A 19,118-nucleotide genomic window follows, 5' to 3' on the forward strand; every position below is an offset into this window, starting at 1 on the left:
GTTCGTACAACTACAGAGTGATTGTTCCTTATACACGAACATGAATCTTAATGAATACCGCTCACTAAACACCGAAATATGCAGATACTTCCAATGGTCAGTTGAGATAGAAATGTGATTAAAGATCCTACATTATGTCACATCGTGTAATTTCTATCTTACCTATGAATCGTAAAGATTTATGTTTTTATTTCCATTACCAACCCACACTTAATAACTTCAACATGCAGATGCAAACTCTACTATTGTTTTCCAGGTGTGTAGTTTTTCAGTGTTTCCCATCTTTAATTCACACTATGTTTGATAAATTTCTTAACGCAATGTAAATTCCTTTTATGTGTATGCGTTCATTATTTAAAGATGCTTGCGTCTTCTGCTGATATGTAAGTTTTATACATGATATTCTGTGTAATATTCACTGCAGCTTTTTACTATGGATATAACGACTTTTCCTTCTATCAACTGTGGAGGTTAGATATCATAACGCGAACTTGTAGATGTTGTGTTAAAGCAACCATGTTTGTAAAAATGTATATATTGTTTTTAGTTTTACGATCTTTGTATACTTATTCTGCATCCCTAAACATTCAAACATCTACCAGAGGCGGTATTCTGAAAGCTCACTTAACTTTCATTTTTATTCCTCAAGTTAAGTGAACGGTAAAGTGAATATACATCTAAATTTATATATTAAAGCTCACTTAGCGCTTATTTAACTCATGCGCCATTAAAACAATGCCCACTCCCTCTTTTTAGCCCATTTCTACCAATCATATGCGATGTAAACAAAGAACAGGGATGTATACGCTCGTCAACTTAAACAAAGGAAATTTGTGCAGTAAACTACAGCCTGTGAGACTCGGTTTCAAACATGTAATTGTAATTGTAAATGTAATTACAAACATAACTTTAATGAGCACTTATCCAGTATTTTCGTCTCCGTGTATTTCGCAATTCGGTCTGCAATGACCTTTATCTGCCCATGCTCAGACTGCTAAGATATATATTATGTATAAATATATGTCCAAAAACTGTTCCCTACCTTTAAGGACTACATATTGTTTTCGTAATGTTTCTTTTTTATTTCGTTTCTACATATGGTATACTTGTGCATTGTTCTTTTGAACGTAAACATTTTAGGATGTTTCTCGTAATGTGATATAATTTTGATTGTATATAATGCACAATTCAACAAAATACCTTTTAAATGTTATTCATTTTTTTTTTATTTCTTGACTAACTGATCATAGACATAAAAGTATACAAGCCATACCGATGTATATGACATGAGCTGAAGTCTGAGTACCTACAGTTATATTCATGGAGTTGAAAAGCAACATTTCTTCTACATTTCTGTCATGCATGTTCTGAAACAAGTTAACTATGCTTCAAACATAATGTTACTCATTGGTGTATATTATCATAAAATGCAATCGTACTTGGCATAATATATTGACGAATGTGATGCCGAAATGTAGAATAAAGCAAAATTTTGTTTTATTTTACGTGCTTCCAATGGAAATATTCGGATATGAAAATATGCATATACCTAAGTTACATACATGTAAATACAAATATATTATACTATTTATATTTACCACTATTGCTTTTTTCCATCTGTACAATACACAAACTACAAGCACTGCTATTTAGTGGACCCCCCCCCCCCATGTCCTCAGAAATTAAGAATTTCTTGTAATAATTTTATTATGTGCAAAGTTTATTTGTACAGTTTCCTGAAAAAATGAATTATGTATAAAAAAAGGAAATATCTTTGTTTACCTTTCTGTTGGAAATGAAATAAATATGAATATGAGTATATGAATATACATTATTTACTGTATAGTTCCATATTCATAGTATATAATGTTAAACGCTTTGTTCGTATTTTCTTGTTAGATATGTTAATCCAACATTGAAAGCGTTTTGCCATGTAATGATAGATGTATACTGATATGAAATATCGCAAATATTGCAGGGAAATACGTCACCTTGGCGTAAGAGAGAAAGTATATATATAGCCTCTCTATTCGTAAAATTTTGCAACAAACTATGAACTCTAATGAAAATTACAAGCACTTGCAAAAAAGGTGTTCAAATCTTGTACTTAAAGATTTACAGGGAGGCATGATGCCTAGTGCCCTTTGCTTTTATATTTAAAATCATGTACCCATTGTACAATTTACATCGTCTCTAAACTTATCAATTTATGCTGGGAAAAAATACGCTGGAGTCACTCAGATGAACAAATTAGATTAAGTTCAACTTCATTCAGGTTTAAAACGCTTTGTTCTAGTTATTTATTAAATAGTTCATCGAATTTCTTGGTTTCTTAGGATTGGCACAGTTGACTGTAAGTGCTTGTAAGATGTTGTTGGTATGTGCTTCTTTGTGTAATTAAGTTTCTGTTATTGATTTAGTTGACTCTGTATTTACTTGGTATTTGTTATTTTCTAGAGTCATTCTCACAATAATCTGTTTTCTACTGGTCCTTTTCATATTCCATACTGTGTTTTGTATAATTGTTTGAATTTTGTTTATGGTTACGGTCAAATACGATATCTTGAATCTTGAATGACCGTTATCGAACATTCAGAAGCCACAATATTCTATCTTGGTGTTTCTGCATTTGAATAACAAATAGATTATTATAGTTGTCTTTAGGGGTTCAATCCCTATTGGATTTTGTAAATATAACAAATACCTTATACCAACCAAAACACTGGTAACGTTTTGTAATAGTTTATTTCTGTATAGCGATAACGTGTAAACTTGAAATCAATACGCTTTGTTATCATGCCATTTTCTTTTTGCCATACTTCGTAACTCACTGACGATGCATCGATCAAACATATTCACGAATTTACAACTTTCTGTAAATTCATGACGATGCATTGCAACATTCAGAAGGATTTCCTGTATTGTATCGACACTAACATTATTCTTCCATTTGCACATACTGCAGGAAACTGCAGTTTCATTGTAAAGTGATATTGTCAAACGGTAACATATTACAAAGACTTACTTGGCTTCATTTGTTTAATATTGTTCAAACTAAGCCATTGAAATTGTCCATATATTTCTTGAAGATGTCTGAACATTCTTATACTATCTACGTTGGTTTTTTTCTCTTTTGATATGATTGGCCTATGTTTAGTAGCTTCACATCACGTGTCTCTTTTTATAAGGGTTTTCTAGTGCTCCAGTAATGCTGCAGCTCGGTGAAATGCAAAGCCCTTTTTTATCAAATGTTGCAAGAAAAGATGTCCACAGTTTTAAAAATAATAGTGATTGTGACAGATGAAATAATCTGTAACCATGTTTCGAGATTCTCTGGATATAGTCTATATCTTTACCAGCCTATACACTACGTAGAAACTGTATGTAAACTGTTAGTTTCACTGGTGAAAAATTGTAAAAGAAAGCGTTATTCCGAAGTGCCTTTTAAGTCTTATCTTTCATTCAGGGTGGTCATGAAAGAACGCAACACCTGAGATCTGCAGTTTCAACAAATAATTGACACAATGTCACTTGTTTGTAATTCTAAAGTAGTTATGTCTTGTCCAGGTAAATTGACAACAGGATCAACATTTTTGGGCTATGATTATGTTGAAGTAATGCTTTTTTCAAAAGTATTGCAATTGCATGGCACAGACTATCATATATATATATATATATATTTAAAAACTTGCGATAACACCCGTACTTTCTCAATAGTCGAACCTTCAGTAGGATGATTTTAAATAAAGCACGTGATATAAAACATACCTGTATGCAAGTATTCCTGAAAGACCTTATACAATAATCTTTATTGCTCAATTGTATGTTTGCGATTCGGTGTACATATACAGATGTTAATGTAAATAAGTGCGTAGTTGAGATAAGAATATTGTAAATGTGAAATGTATAACATGCCTAATTTTCTTCGTGACATTCGTTACATTCACACAAGGAAAACTTAAGGAAAAGTGATCAATTCATTTGAAGTAAAACCTTTAAGATGATAAATACACTACGTGCATGTATAATGCCAAATTATATGAAATCAAGATGTGTTGCGACAACAATTCGCAACAAATCATGCACTTGGATATTTTAGAGCTAATTTTTAAAAAAATTCAAAAGAGTTTATTGTTTGGAGAATGACAGAATGTACATATATGTCTATCATATCGAATGCAACTTTGGAAATACGTATTCAGTACTAAATCTATAGTAACTAAATAACGAATTGGTTGACTAAGAAACTTAGATATTAAGTAAACAATTAAAATATTTTTTATATATAAATATAAATATATATAACAAACATACTTACATCATCGAAAACGATCTGTTATTTGTATGAGTGCGCATTTAATGTGTATTAAGCGCGCGCGCGTGTGTGTGAGTATTTGTGCGTTCTATATTCTGTAGCTTAGTATTTCCATCTCCTGTATATACGTTACATCCTTTTTATTCACCTTGCCATATAGTTATTGTATGTATTTTGTTTACTATAGAGCCCCGGTCACAAGCTTAGCTTCTAAAGGGGTCCTAAAACCATTCATTTTATGATGTAATCAATTTAACATACGTTGATTAATGTACTATTACCAGTCACTTTTCTATGTAAAAGATTATATCATGTTTTGTGTCGTTTTGAATAAAATGAATTTGAAGCAGTGATGAACAACAGATGAGCTTTCCCAATTCAACAACAGTGTGTGTATGTGTGGGTGTGTGTGTGTGTGCCATCCACTGCCTCTGTTATGAGCACTGAGGGCAGCAGACTTGAAAGATAATAACCAAATGTGTGCAAATATCACTGTATTACTATGAAATTCATACAAATATAAATTATAAGCCCTTGGTCGACCGTGTCGTTTTCCCACTCTCCCTCTCAATATCTGTAACATTTTAACCAAGTGCTGTCTTATACTGCGCTATAAGGTGCTAACTTTCATGAATATTTTGTAGTTCTGAATTTTGTACTTCAAATAATTTTGTATTTTAAGAATGCCTTTTGAACACCTCAAAGGCAACAGCTATGCTGCATATTTTTAATTATATGGCCTCGTATTTTCATTTGTATAACTTTGTTGTTTCTAAAGTTTGGTATTGTCATGTTGGAAAACGCAAACAGCGGTTTTATCAAAATATCTTTTTTCTTTCTTTAAACTAGGAAAATAAACAAAGCGAATTATAGCGTACATACATGTGACAGAGAGATAGAGAGAGAGAGAGAGGGGAATAGAGGGAGAGAGAGAGAGAGAGCGAATGTGCCATCGGTGGATGTATTTAGTATAGAAATCATACAGTGTCCCGCTAAGCATCGAAGGTGTTGTCACGGGTTACTGTCTAAAAAGGTTGAGGCTACCATTGAAAGGAAAGTGGAATGGCATTACACCTGTTATAGACAGGAAGTTCTTTTGTAGATGATTGTATATAATGTACTGGAGTAACAGTGGCTAGGGGCCACATCCAATGAATTGTCTTGGTGTACGGAGGTCTTGGTGTACGTTGCAGCTTGCCTAGAAGCATAAGGGACTTTTAGATTCGCACGAAGACAATGGGGATTGCTACGATCGACGTCCTTTTAATGCACTGCCTTGAATGGACGTCACACGGATCAGTCCACGCAAATCTAAAAGTCCCTAATATAGCTAGCTGCTTGTCTACACATTGAAGAATACAAGTTGAGAAAGATGTGACTTCTTGCTTTATAAGTTTTGCTACATGAGAATTTGCAGCCTTTAAGTAAAACCGATACTTTTCCATCGTTAAGTGAAATCATGAAATTGTATTCTTTCACTACATTGATGATTGCATAATCTAGCTTGTACTCTAATGAAGGGTGATTTTATTTCAAATGACAAAATGAAGTACGAGAAAGGTATAACATGTTGTTTTACCTTTTGTTATCAATTATACTTTGGGCAAAGAACATTATGATTAAAGAAGGGGAAAATATTTACAATTTGTATTGATGCATGTTTCACCTATAAGAAGAATCCATAGTAGAGAAATGTTCGTGCCTGAACTCTTTACATTTTAAATGGCACAGGGCCTTGGGGAGACAGGCTGAGATTTCTACGAGAGTTGATGCTAGACGGGACATTCGGACACGTGGCCGACAGATCACCAAGAACATGGCGTCTCCAGAAGAGAACGCAAAATGAACAGTATAGTGAGCTGTAATTGTGCCGAGAATGTTGACAAGACTATTATGGAACTTGTTGAGAAACCAAATAGTTCGATGAACTTGAAAGACATATCTGAAGAGATGTCAAAGGCGTAGCAGAGACAGTCCTATCAGTTGGACATATTGACTATTTCGAGATTAATTGTGCCGAGAATGTTGACAAGACTATTATAGAACTTGTTGAGATACCAAACAGTTCGATGAACTTGAAAGACATATCTGAAGAGATGTCAAGGGCGTAGCAGAGCCGGTCCTATCAGTTGGACATATTGACTATTTCGAGATTGGGTGTGTATTGTTGATGCATGCATTGTAAAGAGGACTTTGAAAGGTCAGTCAAACAGTAGCGTACGCAGGATTTTTTCCAAGGGGGGTTGGGGTAAGAGGTCACTTTTTTGGAGGGAGTGGGGGGTAAGAGGATACTTTTTGAGGTCAGCCATTGGCATAATTTTTTTAAATTATTTATTTAAAAAAAGAGGGGGGGGGGGGGTTTCCTCCAAAATACACACATAAAAAATACCAAAGGGTGGGGGTCAACCCCCAATCAACCCCCCCCCCCCCTGCGTACGCGCCTGCAGTCAAGGGTGAAGTTAGCGTACAATACAGGTCTGGAGTTAACATGACTGTTTACGACAAGAAATCAGTCATTGATTGTCTTGAGAAGAGATCATGGTCGTTTGAAGGTATAATATGTAACGTTGATAACTAAATAAATGGACAATGCTGGTCTGTTTATTGATGTTAAGGTAATGTTACTCAAGAACGAGACGTTTATGAGACAATTGATATATAAGCTGCAGATGTGTTATATATTTAGATAAGTCAGGTCTGCTTATATTGAACATTATTGGTGTAGATTTCATACATAACAAATTATAGAAATATTTGATACATGTTACAAAGGTGTTGATCATTTATATTTCATTAGACAAGGTTGATTTTATTTTGCTGGGGCCGAGTATTTTTGAAAGATATTGTAAGAGGGTATTTCTGGTCACCATTACGTACCAATATTTGGCTCACATGATTTCACATTTGGCCTCCCCCTAAGAAATCCTGGATCCGCGCCTGCAACCAATCAACCATTCAAGTAATAAACAATCAAACAATTCTGTAACGAATGAATCTATCGGCTAATATTTAACAAACAAGCACTTCTACAACCATCAACCTAGTCTCTTTATGCACCGCACTTCACTTTCTTTCATTAACTCCGTAACAAAAGAACAAAAGAAACTAAAATTCATGAAATGTCAAATAACTTTACTTTGATAATTATCTACTACAAAATTACCTATTATGTGTTTCTCTTTTTTTTCATCAAGTATAGGATTAACATACTAGTGAATTTATGATCATAAGTACTCTAGAATTATTTCAATAAAAAGAAACGAATCATCATCAATCATAATTTGTTTGATAACTGGTCCTGTTTCTAGGTACAAATGATAGACCATTGGAAATGACACGAAAGCTTATACTTGTGACTTTGTACATATACACAGAAAACAATTGATGTCATAAATTATAATACTTGTACAATATTTACAAACACCGACTTTGCACTACATGGTTTATATATTTTACATAAATAAATTTCAAATGGAAAACATAATTGAGATACCAATATCCAGACATCTTTAAAATGTGACATTATTAGTTAATGACATTATGAATGCAGACACATTGCACATAATGTTAAAGGCTTGTTCACATTATGCGGTACAACGTGGTAATTTACCGTGTCATGAGAACGAGGAGACGAGAAAGAGAAAGAGAGAGAGAGATAGAAAGAGACAAGAGAGAGAGAGAGAGAGAGAGAAAGAGAGAGAGAGAGAGAGAGAGAGAGAGAGCGCATCGAGGCAAAGACAAGGAGACATTTCAAGAGGGCAACGTACTGATAACAAGAGCAATAAATGTAGCAACTAAGAAGTCAAAGTCAACTAACCATTTTTGATTGATTGTGATTAAGCGAGAAAAAACTTCTGCCTGAAGGTAAATGTGTCCAAGAATGTTCAAACTTGTCTGATATAGTGTGTGTATTATATGCATTAAACATTTAATCGAGACAATGCCGTGATAATTAACCTCAATGTTATCTCATATGAAACCAAGGTACCGGAATTGAATTTTGCTGCTCAATGGCTGCAAGAAGCCTGGGTGCAGACGTCGAATAATATCGATAGAAAACACATATTATTCAGTTAGGGAAGGAATATCTTTCTTCCACCGTAATCTATTTCATCGTGTCTCCCTAACGTCGTAAAAAATATACAATGGTACCTAAAGAACTGTTTTACGGGTCAGGCTATTCCGTGATCCATGTAAACAAGAAGTGCGTTTATGAGTTTTCAGCTGTAGCTAAGAATCTTTCCACTTATCAAAGTCCATTCGAAGCTTATCTATGCATCGCGGTAAATATTGATACATATCGACAAATTCATGTGTACCTCAATCCGGCGAAGCAGGTTAACGTTCTCAGAAAAGCGTTCTAGGCGGCCTAGGCTCGGAAAGGGGGGCGTTGCTAATGATGTTAGTTCATGGTTATTATTTATACATCCATCTGACGTCTGAGTGTCTTACTCAAGGGCACTACACCGCGTTGACTTCTTTTTTACAGGGACTTCCATAAAGAAGGCATGCACCCGGACTCCTTGTGCTGCAATGCAACGGACAATTCACCATCATTATCTTCAACTCCATTACCGTGATGTCCATAACCATTTAAATACTGTACACTCCAACATCGTCGTCGTTGTTGTCATCACAATACCGGTTAACTTCAGTCGGATTTATTTCCCAACCTTCACCGTATTACCATTACTATACTTAACATCATAATCAGCGTTGATATTTGCTTTGTTCATGAGTAATTCAATTATCAAAGGTTAGGAATCAGCGTCCTCCACGCATAGTAAGTAATTTAATTATTTTGCATTGAGATACGTCATTAGGCGGCAAATGCTTCTTCACTACAAATTGTGTCATGAAACATGTAAAACATGGAATGTGTCTCCTTAATTAGGCTTGACGATATCCCTCCTTGAAAATGTTTCTTCGTAGTTACACGTGAATGTATGTCTCCGTGAAAGAGACGAACAGCTAGAACAAACGTTTCCACCCTTTATTTAAGAGTGAAAGGGAAGGAAACTTTGTTTGAAAAAAATGCACTCGCTTTATATTTATTGAAACGTCGATGGTTGCTAAAAAAAAATAGAAAATAGAAAAATAAAAGAGGAGGAAAGAGCGAGGCTAACATTGGAATAGGAATTACAGATATATTTGAATAACGATTTAGTTCACTGCATAGGACTTTGGAACTTGCTGAAATCGATATGAATAGCAACTGTACATTGCGAGTAAAAAACAAGAACCCAGTGTAGTGTATGATTATGCTGTAACATGCAAAATGCAACGGGACTATCTGCTACACCAGTTTTAGATTACGGTAGGCTTGCGGTTACACCATGTGAGAGAGAGGGAGGATTGAGGAGTCCTAACAAAGGAACGTTCAGTAATCTTTCTCGAGGGTGTGTAGTACAGTCCTGATTGTTCATCGTAACATTTCGAAGTCGAGCGTTAGGAGAGAAGAAGAACATTACAAGGAACCATGCTAGATTAGGATGTCTGGCAAACAGGTGGTTCTTCAAGTATGGAGGACAGAAATCAACATCTTCATGAGGCAGGATTGAGGGGTAAAATCGAAATCTTCACAAATCTGCTGAAGAAGGGTTATAACAAATACCGGACATACAAAGGTGGAAACAAACGTTTACATAATGCGGTGAAGAAACGCCATAGAACCGTCATTGAGTATCCCATAAACCAAGGTGCTGAGATAGAGAAGGGAGATAATGACGGATGGACTGCATTACACAGTGCTGCTTTCAATGGTCATCTTGATGTCACGATATCTCTCATCAGTCAAGGAGCTGATGTGAATAGGGAAGATAATGAAGGTGCAACTGCCCTACACATTGCTGCTTTCAATGGTCATCTTGATGTCATCAAATATCTCATCAGTCAAGGAGCTGAAGTGAATAAGGGAGATAATGACGGTTGGATTACATTACAGAGTGCTGCTCAGGAGGGTCATCTTGATGTCATCAAATATCTCATCAGTCAAGGAGCTGATGTGAATGAGGGAGACAATGACGGTTGGACTGCACTACACCGGGCTGCTCAGAAGGGTCATCTTGATGTCACGAAATATCTCATCAGTCAAGGAGCGGATGTGAATAAGGTAGAAAATAAAGGTGCGACTGCCCTACACATTGCTGCTTTCAATGGTCATCTTGATGTCATCAAATATCTCATCAGTCAAGGAGCTGAAGTGAATAAGGGAGATAATGACGGTTGGATTACATTACAGAGTGCTGCTCAGGAGGGTCATCTTGATGTCATGAAATATCTCATCAGTCAAGGAGCTGAAGTGAATAAGGGAGATAATGACGGTTGGAGTACATTACAGAGTGCTGCTCATGAGGGTCATCTTGATGTCGTGAAATATCTCATCAGTCAAGAAGCTGATGTGATTAAGGAAGATAATGCCGGTAGTACTGCATTACACATTGCTGCCTTTCATGGTCATCTTGATGTCACGAAATATCTCATCAGTCAAGGAGCTGAAGTGAATAAGGGAGATAATGGCGGTGGGACTGCCCTATACATGGCTGCTCAGGAGGGTCATCTTGATGTCGTGAAATATCTTATTAGTCAAGGAGGTGATGTAAATAAGGTATATAATGACGGTTGGACTATATTACACAGTACTGCTCAAAAGGGTAATCTTGATGTCATGAAATATCTCATCAGTCAAGGAGCTGAGGTGAATAAGGGAGATAATGACGGTAGGAATTCACTACACGAGGCTGCTCAGGAGGGTCATCTTGATGCCATAAAATATCTCATCAATCAAGAAGCGGCATTGGATGAGAAAGATAATGACGGTAGGACTGCATTACACAGTGCTGCCTTAAGTGGTCATCTTGATGTCACGAAATATCTGATCAGTCAAGGAGCGGATGTGAATAAGGTTGATAATAGAGGTGCGAGTGCCCTACACAAGGCTGCTTTCAATGGTCATCTTGATGTCATGAAATATCTCATCAGTCAAGGAGCGGATGTGATTAAGGTTGATAATAGAGGTGCGAGTGCCCTACACAAGGCTGCTTTCAATGGTCATCTTGATGTCATGAAATATCTCATCAGTCAAGGAGCTGAGGTGAATAAGGTAGATAATGACGGTAGGACTGAACTACACAGTACTGCTTTCAATGGTCATCTTGATGTCATCAAATATTTCATCAGTCAAGGAGCTGATGTGAATAAGGGAGAGAATGAGGGTAGGACTGCATTACACATTGCCTCCCAGAAGGGTCATCTTGATGTCATGAAATATCTCATCACCAAAGAAGCTGAGGTGAATAAAGGAGATAATGAATGTATGACTCCTCTACACCATGCTGTTCAAAATGGTAATCTTGATGTCGTTAAAGTCCTTCTGGAAGGAGGAGCACGTTCTGACACAGGAGACATTAATGGGCAAACACCTCTGCAATTGTCTTCATCCCTCGGGTACCAAAGCATCGCTGATTTATTTATTGACCGTTCAAATTACAAGGTAAAAATAATTAAAAAAACATTTCATGTCGAATTCATCTATTTCGATGTATTAAATACATGCATGTGAATATTAAAGGTATTACCAAGTTTTGGGAAATTTTGAAAAATGGGTGAATAGTAATTCTTTACAATTTTAATATATTTGGATGCCCTGTGGATGTATAAAAAACACCAGAAATTTTAGCCCCTAAGACACTTCTGCTTTCGAGAAAAATTGAATATAAAGATTTACCGGTGCTCCCGGTAAATTTTGATAAATTTCAAATAGCTCCTACTGCCGTATAATGGTAGCTGCGACCATGAAAATCTCAGAGTATGTAGTTGTGGTATATAATTTCCGAACGAGAATAGCTAATCAGTCAATTTTAGTTAATAAACATTGTTTTATAGCTTAATTAATATCTTGACCTTGAGAGGGAGCTATTCAACATAAAGTGTTTATTATTTACAATTTCATAACTTTAGAATCGATTTCGACCGCGACATCGATCACTGAATATTGTAGGATCGTATATGCTTCCAATATGTTCATTTGAACCAAATTGATGACCCCATACCAAAACTTTGTATTACCTTTAAGCATAGGTTACCTATCATATATTATTTGTTTAGACTTGACCAATTCGATTTTGTATCGCCAATAATTACCACACTTAATTATAACACTAGTTAGATTTCAAAGCTGTTTTGTATGTCCTTTATAGAAAAGTTAGAATGTTTGCATAAAATGTATTCGAATTATTGATTTAATTGATCACATATGGCAGTACTTGTGTTCACAGAAATTTGGCTTTCCCAGCGTAACAAAAACAAAATCTCAAGCTTTCATGCTGCGTATTTTCTTATATCCAGCTCACCCAGAATGATTTAACTGATATCCGTCTTGCAATACAACACGGTAACACGTCCATCATTGAGAAGTTAGTTTCTGAGGGAGCTGATCTCAATGTCCAGTCAACTGACGGCCAGACGTGTCTGCATGAAGCCATTAGACTCTGCTATAAGAGCGTGAACATCGTGCAAAAAACTGCCACTCTAACAAAGGTGAGTCGTACCAAAAGAACTGAAAAATAGGTAGAACGTACGCTCATCTTAATGCCTAGATAACATTTGCCCCGGGCGCCGTACGATAATTTAGTCTACGATATTTCGTGCGATTTTGGGGGCATCGTAGGAGGCTACGGGCTACAATGTTTATGTTCACATTATCTAAGAGCATCGTGAATTTCTTGTATAGGCCCGGCGGGGGCAGTCCGGGGCAAATCCGTACCGAGGATGCTTGAAGATTGTACGGAATCGTGCAATCTCAGTGCAGTGTCCCCAGCCTCCGCACGGAAATAGTACGAAAACCCGATTGCTCTATGGAAAGTATGTTGTTTCTTCTCAAGTGTATTTTGTTTGAAGGGACTTTTTTTTGTTGCAATCTTTTATTTCTTTGGATCTTTACCTTGGATAATGGAATCGTTAATCAAATAGCTCATTGGTCGAATGATTTCATTCATGAACAGTTAAAATAAAAAATAAATATTCCATCCAAACCTACTGATTTCTTACTTTTAGTTGTTATATTTCTTTCAAAATACCGCATTCACTTACAGTAGAAAGTTGTAACGGACATTCCACTCCGGTATCACTACTCTCAGAAAATGTAGTCTCAATTACTGTTATTAGTGAATCCAAGAATCTGATACCCGTGATTGGCCCTAGAAATATGTATGTTGGTATTTAGGCGAGTGTTTGTGTGTGTTGGAAATCTACAATAAAAATACAGATTTCAACTGATGTAATTCTAAGAGGCAGTGTCAGTATGTGTGTGATGCTTCATCCATCCTGACAATATGGATGATACTGTTTTAATTACAAAAGTATATATAATTGTATGTTTCAGATCTCTGATGAGTATTACAAGGGCGAACTATCTCCTGAGAAGGCCTTGGTGTTCTATCTCCTAGAGAATGGAGCCGAGACAGATGTGAGGGACATCGCAGGCAAACTACCAATCCAATATGCCAAGGACGAAGTGATCAAACACATGATTCTGTCTAGGTGATTTTTTTGTTCAGGTCTAAAAGAATAACATTGTTTCCATCAGCTATGTCACTTGTAAGACAAGATATTTTTCAAAACTCAAGGAAATAATGCGTATTTCCATCTTGCTCTTTTGACTAGGAAGCGGAATGACATATTTTGAAATAGAAAATTCCACTAAGTGTTATTATAAATCTTAACAGCTGATCAAATAGTATATTTGTTGTTTGGACATTGAAATTGTACAGTATGCGATAACTAGTGACAATTAATATGTTCGATGCTAAAAGCCAGGCCTGCTATATATAAGTCGACTACTTCATCTTTGTTTTCCTTCTACTCTACTACTAAGATAGTATACATTTTCTACCAAATTCGTTTACAAGTTATTATCCAACTCTGGTCCTTTAAATATTAAAATTATGTGTGAATTGTATTTTACGGTATTACCAGGTGAATAGGTATGTATTTTCTTCTTTTCATGCGTAATGCTAAGATAATAGCCCATTTTTTAAAATAATATGCCTCGATAAGTGTCTGACGTTCAACAGTTGTTCATTTTGTTGTAATATCATGTTTGTCATTTGTTTATGAATGAAAACAAATACATGCTTTCACAGCCCATATAAATTACCTTCTTAAATATGATTAATTTCAGATTACCTTCTTTAGAGGAGATCCATTCTTATCGAGGTAAGAACATCCTTCAAACACGAAAAGCTTTTCTTAGTATAATAGCTAAATAAGTGATTCTAATATCATATTTTTCCTCATCCATTTAGTCATGGATTAATGTCTAGCGATGATTAAACATGGCATTTCAGGTTTTCCATCACGAAGAACAAGGGGTTTTATAATTTAATGTCCGTGTACTTAATCGCACACATATCCTACCCACTTATCCCTACGAACACTACATTTGTGGACCGATCTACACCCCCTATCAGTGTTCGTACAGAGGTCGTACAGAGGATATTTTATGTTGGGGACCGGGGTAAAATTCAATGAATTATTGAAAATTGCATTTACTTTTTTTTAAACTTTTTTATTTGTGTGAACTGCCCCTACCCTAGCCCTCGCTGCGTACAGTCATGGTTCAGTGGCAAAGCAATGGCCTCGTAACTGTGAGGCTCTAGGATAAAAACTGTGTCGATGTGCCATATTAGTGCCCTTTTTTGTGGGGCATTAATCCTCATTACTGTCATTTATGGTTTAAGGGCGTATAGTTGATAAGCATAGTAGCATACACATGCTTTAGGAGTCACGCAAAAAAAAAAAACTGGCAAATTATTATTTAATAAAATCTGAGAATGTATACTATTATCTAGATCTATGAGGAATAATCATTGTCAAAATAATTCCATAAATTGGGGTAAACATTTTTTTCCAACTATATGAGCGACAGTGTATATGCATGTTCCCTCCTTTTGAAAACACCCCCTAAGTCCGGTGTGTAAAGTCAATACGGGCCGGATTTTTGTGTACTACAAGCCGGACTTTGGTGCGTGAAAGGTACCCCTTTACCGGACATTTTGGTAACTCGCATGGTATCCCTCCGTTCACGGAGTGGGGGGGGGGGGGGAGCGTATGTAAGTGTGTTTTGGCGGGAAAGTTATAAGAGAGAGAGAGAGAGAAAGAGACTAGAGTACAAGAATAACAACAAAAATTGTATAAGGAAAGATAGAGAGTAAATAATAGAACGATAAAAACAAATGATAACATAACAGAAGGTGATAGAAAGAAGAAACAAAGAATCACATAAGGAAAGGAAGGAAGAGAAAATGAGCCTTATAAAAACAAAGAATAACATAAGAGAAGGTGATACAAGGAATAAGGAATAACACAAAAAAGAATAACATAAGAAAAGGTGAAAGGAGGCAGAAACAGAGATTAAAATGAAGAAAGATAGAAAGAAAAAGTGATAGAATGATAAACAATAAATATTAATTTTGTGATGAAAACTAAAACAAAACATGAATTACAGGCCGCCGTACATACATTTTGATTACGCGCGAAAACGACCCGTGCTATTATAGTAACATGATGCAACAGGTATACTCAAGTGTGAAGGATCTAACACCATTGCAATATTTTAACAATTGCGTTTGTGAAGTTGAAAGTGAAGGAGAGGTAACATCCACTGGAAAAAATACTGGACGGTGCGTGAGGGGGAGGGGGGGGGGGGAGGTATCATTCAAAATTTATTTTTGTGTGTACTTGTACTGTATCGGCTTCTGAACTGATAAGGATAGAAATTAATGTTGTTAATGGGATCATTCATATTTTATTATAATCTGTTAATACAGCATGTCAATACTGCCTTAAAGTTACTATTTCCCACTTGCAGTCCCCCAAAATGAATTTGATGTTGGCTGCAAATGCGACATATAGTACCTTTAATACATTTCATTAATTTTCAGATAGCGGAAATGGAAAGGGCATTGCGCTCCTGAATACGGAAACTGCTGGCACATCTCAAGCTTTAGCTGACGAATCAGATCAGTAAGTTTAAGTGTGCATGGGTCTATCTCACAATTAAATTTTATGTGCTGATGCTTGTATTACAGCGGCATTTCTTTTCCCGCCTAACCTCTTAAAATCAGCATATAAATTAACATTCAGTTCACTCAGTATCGGGTGAAATCGAATGTGGGCTTAGATCATCATTCCAAAAGTGTGTTTTTTTAAAAATATTTTGTTTAAAATTCCCAGTTAAATTTTAGGGTCATGGGTCGTTTTATTTCGAAGTGTGTTACGAGCTTTTATTGTCAAAATACACGTAAGGAGCATCCGATTTCGTGCCTGTCAGTCTGCAGTAGACATTCATCATTCTCGTTACAGTGAATGTGACACTTGTACAATACATTTCATCTATGTTAAAACGTTACGTGGTCAAATTTTCTCTTTAAATAGTATTCGAAATTCCCTGCACATTTTTTCATAAGAAAATCGAAATGAAGGAAATGGAAGAATATATCCCGTAAGTAAAAAAGATGAGAAGCAATACGTACAAAGACGTATTTGCCTACATTTCTGGGCTCAAAATTGTTATACAAATCATGCCGAAACTTATCAAATGTGATATCATCTTGTAGGAAATGTAATTACCTGACGACATGTCACACATGCTGAAATTCGGTTCTGTTCGACATATTTCAGCAGCATATATTCGAATAAGTCCAAATAGAAATTGTGCAGGAGGTGCTCGGAATATGATGATACCCAACAACTTTTTGCAAGATTCCATGTCTCAAAACCCATCAAATTGGGGTTTTGCATCCCCCATATGTAAAGCACTTAGAGACATTGTCGATGTAATAAGGGCTATTATATAGACCCATATTTTATTATTATTATTATTATTATCATACTTGTTATTATTTTCATTATTATTATTAATATTATTATAAGTTTTATTGTTATTATCATTATTATCATCATCATCATCATCATCTTAATTATTACTCTCATCATAAATATAAATATGATTGTTATCATTATTACAATTAGTCGTATTATTATTTAATCAATTAAGTATTAGGTACATGTGAGAAACGACTCAATTGAATTTGATTCATTGTAATGTATTAATCTGGAACGGAGTCATGCGATTTCCTCTAATTGAAAGATAATTTGCTACACGTTAATAGGTAAATGACCAACAACATCAAATTTACAAGGGATGTGAATAACCTAGTTGTTAACTGTATACGTTTTGTTTATTTGTATGTGTTTTTTTCTTCTTCAACAGAGGAACTACGGAGGCCGAGATGAACGATTATGACAATCTTCCGGCAAAGGCGCAAAGTGATGGAACATACAGTGTAGAGCCAATAGACCACGCCTTAGGTGAGATACGTGTTATGTATCTGAGGCAGGTGAAATTTGTAATGCAAGAACACATAGGTTTATTCACCTCCAAATTAAGAATCTTTATTTAGATATAGATCTGTGTAGTCAGCAGTGAATATGTTGATCAACATTATCAAACAAAATATGTTATAAATGATATGTGGTTTTTGTCAAATAAATCGAGTCCTAAATGTTATCTTTTCCCATTTCCAAAAAGCAGGTGAATTGACAGGACTAGATTTCCCTTGGAAAATAGAAGCAGTGCAAGGGCCCACAGGAGGACAGACCATGAAACAGGAGCCTTCAGCAACCAATGTCCAACCTCTTCCAGACGACACGTCCTCCGCGAACCAAGGTAATGTGGCGAATGGAGGTAAAACAACTGTCAATCTATTCAAAGTTGATACGCGGTGCCATTCGATGAAACAGTTTTCGATAGAGAACTCCAAGCAAGTACGTACACATGACACTGTATCGTCAAAATGCATTGTTATGGCGAGAGTATGATCGTTTTTTTTTAAATTTGGTCGAAGATAAATTATGAAAACAGGACAAATAGACACAGTTTTGTTGACTTGATAGTTTTACAAGCATTTTGCAAACCTGCAACAGCCGCTTTGAGGTCAAAAAATTGTTTTGACAGGCCCATAATAATATTATTATTATTCCTTATTGGAACCAAAAGTTGTATTTCAAATACAAATACAACTACGAACAGAGACATAACACTGGTAAGAATAAAGTACAGAGTGATACCGTACACAAAGCGTACAGTATAATACATGAATTATATGAATAATGTAAACTCATGATAAAATATTGCCTCATGATTGTGGGACACTTACGCACTCATCGCACCTTCATTAAATTTGTTTAGGTGTGCGCATATGGGTGTGTTTGGTCTGAGGATGAAGATTGTAGTAATGGATAGGATAATAGTGACGATGATGATTATGATGACAGTGTTGCTGATACCTCAGTCACACCGACGAGACCGACACCTGACCGATGACAAACCGAACAAACGATGACATTACACCCAATGGCTAAAAATAGGTCAGCTTGGAGTCGGTCTTTAGGAAGGTCTGGCGGTGTGACTGAGGTATGATGGTGGCAATGATTGATGATGTTGACTGTTTTGGTGGTGGTGAAGATGATGATAATGATGATGTGGCAATGCTGATGATTTTGGTGATGATGGTGATGGTGATAATCGTACAACTCTTGAAAACATGTTGGTAAAGTAGATTATGTAATCTTTTACAGTTGAGAAAATTAACAAACTTTGTACATCCTACCAACCTTTATTTTTCAGTCGGAGAGAAAGTCCATTGTGATCTTTTGACAGAAAGTCCTCGAGAACTTACCCTTCAAGATAATGAAGTAGTAATATCATGCGGCATCAGATTTACGACTTCTGGAGCCAAGC

General features: G+C 35.9%; 1 protein-coding gene across 1 annotated transcript; it reads left to right on the forward strand.

Moving 5' to 3' along the window:
* The first annotated feature begins 9,807 nt into the window (after positions 1 to 9,807).
* Positions 9,808 to 13,859, forward strand: LOC753213 (myotrophin-like). The gene is made up of 4 exons (XM_030988144.1): positions 9,808 to 9,866; positions 10,307 to 10,427; positions 12,662 to 12,853; positions 13,698 to 13,859. The coding sequence occupies exons 1-4, from the start codon at positions 9,808 to 9,810 to the stop codon at positions 13,857 to 13,859; spliced, it is 534 nt and encodes a 177-aa protein (XP_030844004.1).
* Positions 13,860 to 19,118: the final 5,259 nt, after the last annotated feature.

This window comes from Strongylocentrotus purpuratus, unplaced genomic scaffold, assembly GCF_000002235.5.
Source record: "Strongylocentrotus purpuratus isolate Spur 01 unplaced genomic scaffold, Spur_5.0 spur5_scaffold_17, whole genome shotgun sequence".
Classification (NCBI taxonomy): Eukaryota; Metazoa; Echinodermata; class Echinoidea; order Camarodonta; family Strongylocentrotidae; genus Strongylocentrotus; species Strongylocentrotus purpuratus.

What these genes read in the sequence shown, in the direction of transcription:
- LOC753213 (XM_030988144.1), top strand. Translation starts at nt 9,808, where the DNA reads ATGTCTGGCAAACAGGTGGTTCTTCAAGTATGGAGGACAGAAATCAAC. An exon ending in GAAATCAACATCTTCATGAG is followed by an intron (nt 9,867 to 10,306) that starts GCAGGATTGAGG and finishes ATATCTCATCAG; the next exon opens with TCAAGGAGCTGATGTGAATG. An exon ending in AAACTGCCACTCTAACAAAG is followed by an intron (nt 12,854 to 13,697) that starts GTGAGTCGTACC and finishes TGTATGTTTCAG; the next exon opens with ATCTCTGATGAGTATTACAA.